The sequence below is a fragment of the Neopelma chrysocephalum genome, unplaced genomic scaffold (assembly GCF_003984885.1).
Source record: "Neopelma chrysocephalum unplaced genomic scaffold, ASM398488v2 Primary Assembly neopelma1_206, whole genome shotgun sequence".
Classification (NCBI taxonomy): Eukaryota; Metazoa; Chordata; class Aves; order Passeriformes; family Pipridae; genus Neopelma; species Neopelma chrysocephalum.
In genome coordinates, this window is record NW_020897868.1 from 849 (window position 1) to 7,461 (window position 6,613).

The 6,613-nt window shown below is 65.6% G+C and overlaps 1 protein-coding gene across 1 annotated transcript in view; it reads right to left on the reverse strand.

Annotated features, from left to right (window-relative positions):
- The window catches only part of VSIG8 (V-set and immunoglobulin domain containing 8), an 8,236-nt gene that overhangs the window by 615 nt on the left and 1,008 nt on the right, over nucleotides 1-6,613 (reverse strand). The window contains exons 2-6 of the mRNA XM_027703107.1: nucleotides 5,045-5,220; nucleotides 3,830-4,031; nucleotides 3,036-3,200; nucleotides 1,210-1,332; nucleotides 430-565 (exon numbers count right to left, since the gene is read on the reverse strand). Coding sequence (XP_027558908.1) covers nucleotides 430-565; nucleotides 1,210-1,332; nucleotides 3,036-3,200; nucleotides 3,830-4,031; nucleotides 5,045-5,220 — 802 coding nt within the window. The remainder of the gene's footprint in view (nucleotides 1-429; nucleotides 566-1,209; nucleotides 1,333-3,035; nucleotides 3,201-3,829; nucleotides 4,032-5,044; nucleotides 5,221-6,613) is intronic.

Sequence of the window (6,613 nt, forward strand, 5' to 3'; positions counted from 1 at the left end):
TGTGACACCCCTCAGGACCCTCTGGGGACCTGTGCCACCCCTCAGCAACCCTTGGGGACCATGGGTGACCCATGCCACCCATCTGCACCCGGTGACACCCAGTGCCACCCAGTGGTGCCCGTTGGACCCCAGTGGTGCCTGTCAGTGCCCATCAGAGCCCAGTGGTGACCAGTGGTGCCCAGTGAGACTCATTGGTGCCTAGCAGTGCCCAATAGTGCCCAGTGGTGCCCAGTGGTGCCCAGTGACCCTCACTGGTGCCCAGCAGTGCCCAGTAGAGCCCAGTGGTGCCCAGTGACCCTCACTGGTGCCCAGTGGTGCCCAGTGACCCTCACTGGTGCCCATTAATGCCCAGCAGTGCCCAGTGACACCCGAGGTGTCCGCTGGCCCCATGTCCCCCCCATGTGCCCCCCATGCCCCCCCCGTGCCCACCTGCAGTCGCTGCAGGTCCGCTGGCACTCCTTGCGCTGGTAGCGGGCGATCAGTGCCCAGATGAGCAGCCCCAGGAGGCTGAGGAGGAGGAGGGAGCCCAGGATGGAGCCCACGATGATGCCAGCCTGGCGTCCGCCTGCCGCGCCACCACAGCCTGTCACCGCCGGCCTCGCCGGCTGCCCACGGCCACCCGGGCACCCCGGGGCACCCCCGGGGCACCAGGGACACCCCCGGGGCACCGGGGACACCCCAGTGCCACCCTGAGATACCCCAGTGCCACCCTGAGACACCCCCAGGGCACCGGGGACACCCTCAGTACCACCCTGGGACACCCCAGTGTCACCCTGGGACATCCCAATGCCACCCTGAGACACCTGTAGGGCACCAGGGACACCCCAGTGCCACCCTGAGACACCCCAGTGCCACCCTGAGACATCCCCGGGGCACCAGGGACACCTCAGTGCCACCCTGAGACACCCCTGGTGGCACCGGGGGGACACCCCAAGTGCCACTTGACACCCATAGACACCCCCCAGTGAGTGGCACCCAGAGACAGGACAAGTGCCACCCCAGCCCCAGAGACCCCCTGGTGCCACCCTGTGCCAGCCCTGGTGTCCCCCCGTGTCCCCTCCATGTCCCTTGTCCCCCTTGGTGGCACTCATGGGGCTGAGGGTGAGCTGGAACACCAAGTACCCCCCGTGTCCCCCCGTGTCCCCCCCCATGTCCCCCCATGTCCCCCCATGTCCCCCCCGTGTCCCTTGTCCCCCTGGTGGCACTCACGGGGCCTGGGGCTGAGGGTGAGCTGGCACACCGAGTACCCGACGCGGTTGGTGACCCGGCACTGGTAGGTGCCCGCGTGGACCTGGGTCACGCTGCGGATCAGGAGGTCACCCGGGGCACGGCCTGGAGGGGGGGACACACACACGGGTGACACTGTCACCTCGGGGGCACCCGAGGACACGGCATGTGGGGACAGGGGGACACGGGGACAGGGGATGGGGGGACAGGGGACACACAGGGATGGGGGACACACAGGGACATGGGGACATGCAGGGACAGGGGACACGGGGACAGGGGGACATGGATGCACAGGGACAGGGGGACAGGGGACATAGGGACAGGAGACACGGGGACAGGGGACACAGGGACAGGGGGACATGGATGCACAGGGACATAGGGACACATGGGGACACAGAGGGACACAGGGACAGGGGGACATGGACACAGGGACACGGGATATAGGGACATGGGGACACAGGGGGACACAGGGACATGGGGACACAGGAGACGGGACAGGGGGACAGGGGGACATGGGGACATGGGAACAGGGGGACACGGGGACACAGGGACACAGGGAGAGGGGGACACGGGGATATGAGGACACAGGGACATGGGAACATGGGGACACACAGGGACAGGGGGACACAGGGACACGGGACAGGGGGACATGGGGACACAGGGACATGGGGACAGGGGGACATGGGGACATGGGGACACGGGGACACAGGGACAGGAGGACATGGGGACACAGGGACAGAGGGACATGGGGACATGGGGACATGGGGACATGGGGACACAGGGACAGGGGGACACCCACCTACCTGAAGGCACTGGGACATGGGAGCACACGGATGTTGGAGCACAGGGACACGGATGCCCGGGCACACACACGGGCGACGGGGACATGGGGACAGAGACAGGGTCACCCACGGACACGGGGACATGGGGACACTCGGATGTGGGTGACAGGGACATGGGGACACAGGGATGTGGGAACATGGACACACACAGACATGGACACAGGGACATGGGAGCACAGGGATTGGGAGCACAGGGACAGGGGAACACACGGATGTGGGAACACACAAAACACACGGATGTGGGAACAGGGACACGCAGAGACACGGACACACACGAACAAGGGAGCACAAGGACATGGGAACACACGGATGTGGGAACACACGGACACGGACACACACGGACACGGGAGCACAGGGATGTGGGAGCACAGGGACATGGGAGCACAGGGATGTGGGAACACACGGATGTGGGAACACACGGACACACACGGACACGGGAGCACAGGGATGTGGGAGCACAGGGACATGGGAGCACAGGGATGTGGGAGCACAAGGAACACACAGCCCCCACCTACCTGTGTGCACCCCCCCACATGCACCCCCTGCCAGGGACCCCCAAACCTCCCCAGGAGGGTCCCTCACCCACCTTGGATGGAGCCCAAGAGCAGGGACCCCCCCAAACCTCCCCTGAGCCCCCCAGGGGGGTCTCGCAACCATCTTGGATGGTGCCCGAGGGCAAGGACCTCCCAAACCTCCCCTAAGCCCCCCAGGGGGGTCCCTCACCCACCTTGGATGGTGCCCGAGAGCAGGGACCCCCCAAACCCCCCCGAGGGGTCCCACACCCACCTTGGATGGTGCCCGAGGGCAGGGACCCCCCAAACTCCCCCGAGGGGGTCTCTCACCCACCTTGGATGGTGCCCGAGGGCAAGGACCTCCCAAAATCCCCCGGGGGGGTCCCTCACTCATCTGGGACGGTGCCCGAGGGCAGAGACCCCCCAAAACCCCCCGAGGGGGTCCCACACCCACCTTGGATGGTGCCCGAGGGCAGGCGGCCCCCCCCGTAGCCCTCGGCCAGCTTTGCCCACTGGTATGCCAGGGGGGAGGTGCCCCCCCGGCTGTAGCAGCGCAGCAGCACCGACCCCCCCTCGATGAGCTCCCCCTCACTCCAGCACTGCGGGACCGCCGGCTTCTCTGCTGGGAGAGAGACGGTCAGCATGGGCACGGGGACAGGGACAGGGGACACTGGCAGGGACAGGGGAGAGGGACAAGGGACTGGGACACGGACAGGGACAGAAGACGAGGACGGGGACGGGGTCGGGGACAGGGTTGGGGACAGGGGGCAGTGGGACGGGTCAGGGACACCATCAGGGACACCCAGGGGGACGGGGGACACTGTCAGGGACAGGGGACAGGGACAGGGACAGGGGACGGGAACAGGGATGGGGACAGGGGACAGTGGGAGGGGTCAGGGACACCATCAGGGCCACCTCAGAACGGGACAGGGGACACCCGGGAGGGTGACAAGGGACACTGGGGACAGGGGACCCTGTTAGGGCCACCGGGAGCCACCTCGGAGCGGGACAAGAGACACTCGGGAGGGGACAACGGCCGCTGCCAGTGCCACCAGCGGTCACCCGTGAGGGGGACAGGGGACACTCGGGACAGGGGACACTGTCAGGGCCACCGGGGGCCACCTCGGAGCGGGACAAGAGACACTCGGGAGGGGACAACGGCCACTGCCAGTGCCACCAGCGCCACCAGCGGTCACCCGCGGCGGGCGGGGAGGGACAGGGGACACTCCGGGCTGTGTCTCCTCTCACCTTGCACGGTGACAATGACCTCGTGCACGGCCACCGTGTTCTTCTTGACGCGGCACTGGTAGGTGCCGGTGTCGGAGACGCGCAGGTCGGCGAGGCGGATGGACGCGTCCTGCTGGCCCGGGTCCGACTGCACGAAGGCCACGCGGTCCCGCAGCCCCGAGCCGCCGCCGTAGTTCACGTGGTGGTCCTGGTACGACAGGAACTGCGCGGGGACAGACGGGCACGGTGGGCACGGGGGGGACACTGGGAGGGGGGCGCACGGGGGGAGGATGCGGTACCTGCCTGTCCCTGCCCGTCCCTGCCTGTCCCCGCCTCTACCTGGTTGTCCCTGGCTGTGACTGTCCCTGGCTGGTCCTTCCCTGCCCTGCCTATGCCTGCCTGTCCCTGCTCCCTCCCTGTGCCTCCTCCCTCCCTGTCCTGCCCATCCCTGCCTGTCCCTGCCTGTCCCTGCCTCTACCTGGTTGTTCCTGGCTGTGACTGTCCCTGGCTGGTCCTTCCCTGTGCCTCCTATCCCTGCCTGTCCTTGTTTCTTCCTGTCTGGTCCTTCCCTGCTCTGCCTGTCCCTGCCTGTCCCTGCCTGTCCTGCCTGGTCCTTCCCAGCCTGGCATTTCCAGACCCTGCCTGGTCCTGTCCCATCCCTGCCCTGCCAGACCTTCCCTGCCTTGCCTGTCCTGCCAGACGCTGCCTGTCCTGCCTGCTCAGCTGGGCTCCACCCCATCCCATCCCATCCCATCCCATCCCAACCATCCCAGCCCTGCCTGTCCTGCCTGTCCTTCCCTGTCCCCCCAGACCTTCCCTGTCCTGCCTGTCCTGCTTGTCCTGCCTGTCCTGCCTGCTCAGCTTGGCTCCATCCCACCCCAGCCCAGCCCTGCCTGTCCTGCCAGACCCTGCCTGGCCCTCACCTGCCATTCCCAGAACTTCCAGCCCCTGCCTGCTCCTTCCCTGCCCCTGCCTGTGTCTGCCTGTCCCTGCCTGGTCCTTCTTCCCCGTCCTGCCTGTCCCTGCCTGTCCTTCCCCGCCCTGCCAGACCTTCCCCGTCCTGCCTGTCCCTGTCTGTCCTGCCTGCTCCTTCCCAGGCCAGCACTCCCAGACTCTCCCTGCTCCTTCCCTGCCCTTCCAGACCTTCCCTGCCTGTTCCTGCCTGCTCAGAGGGGCACCCCCCACCCCTCCAACGCCCCCCCAGCCCCTCCCCCTGTGCCCGGCGCCCTCCCTCACCACTTTCTCGGGGCCGGGCTGCTCGGGGGTGATCTGGATCCACTCGATGCCCACGCCCTGGGGGCCGTTGTCCTCGGGCTCCAGGACGTAGGGACAGCCCAGCTTCACCGAGTCTCCCTGGGCCAGGTAAAGCTCCTCCCGGCCCTGCCCGTGGATCCGGACGGCCCGCAGGAAACCTGGGGAGGGGGGCACGGCACAGCTGGCACCGCGAATCCGTGCCCCGGGGCACGCCAGCCCCACAGACAGCACCGCTGAGCCCACAGACAGTGATCCTACAGATAATGTGCCCTGATCCCACAGACAGCACCTCTGATCCCACAGTGATCCCATAGACAGTGTGCCCTGATCCCACAGACAGCATCTCTGATCCCACAAACAGTGATCCCACAAACAGTGTGCCCTGATCCCACAGACAGTGATCCCACAGACAGTGATCCCACAGACAGTGTGCCCTGATCCCACAGACAGCACCTCTGATCCCACAAACAGTGATCCCACAGACAGTGTGCCCTGATCCCACAAACAGTGTACCCTGATCCCACAAACAGTGATCCCACAGACAGTGATCCCATAGATAGTGTGCCCTGATCCCACAGACAGTGATCCCACAGACAGTGCGACCTGATCCCACAGACAGCACCCCTGATCCCACAAACAGTGTACCCTGATCCCACAAACAGTGATCCCACAGACAGTGCGCCCCAATCCCACAGACAGCACCTCTGACCTCGCAAACAGCACCTCTGATCCCACAGACAGTGTGCCCTGATCCCATACCCAGCACCTGTGATCCCACAGACGGAACCTCTGACCCCACAGACGGAACCTCTGACCCTGCAGACAGTGTGCCCTGAGCCCACAAACAGCACTCCTGATCCCACAGACAGTACCCCTGATCCCATAGACAGAACCTCTGACCCTACAGACAGCACCTCTGACCCCACAGACAGCACCATCCAACCCCATGTCCTGCAGCACCCAAAACGTGGGGGGGCTGCGATGGGGTAGGGATGGGGCTGGGACCCATCACACCCCAAACCTGTGCCCTGACACATCTTGAACCCCAAACCAGCAGCCCCCAAAGTGTGGGGAGCAGGGATGGAGACAGGAATGGGACAGGGACCCATCACACCCAAACCTGTGCCCTGATCCCAAACACGCAGCATCCAAACTGTGGGAAGCAGACACAGGGATGGGGCAGAGACCCATCACACCCCAAACCTGTAACATGACACACCTGGAGCCCCAAATCCTGCAGCCCCCAATCTGTGGGGAGCAGGGACACATCACACCCCAAACTGTGCCCAAACCTGTGCCCTGACACACCTGGAACCCCAAACCTGCAGCCCCCAACTTGTGGGGAGCAGGGATGGGGACAGGAATGGGGCTGGGACCCATCACACCCCAAACCTGTGCCCTGACACACCTGGAACCCCAAATCTTCAGCACTCAAACTGTGGGGAGCAGGGACGGGGACAGGAATGGGACAGGGACCCATCGCACCCCAAACCTGTACCTTGGTCCCAAACCTGCAGCCCCCAAACTGTGGGGAGCAGGGATGGGGACAGG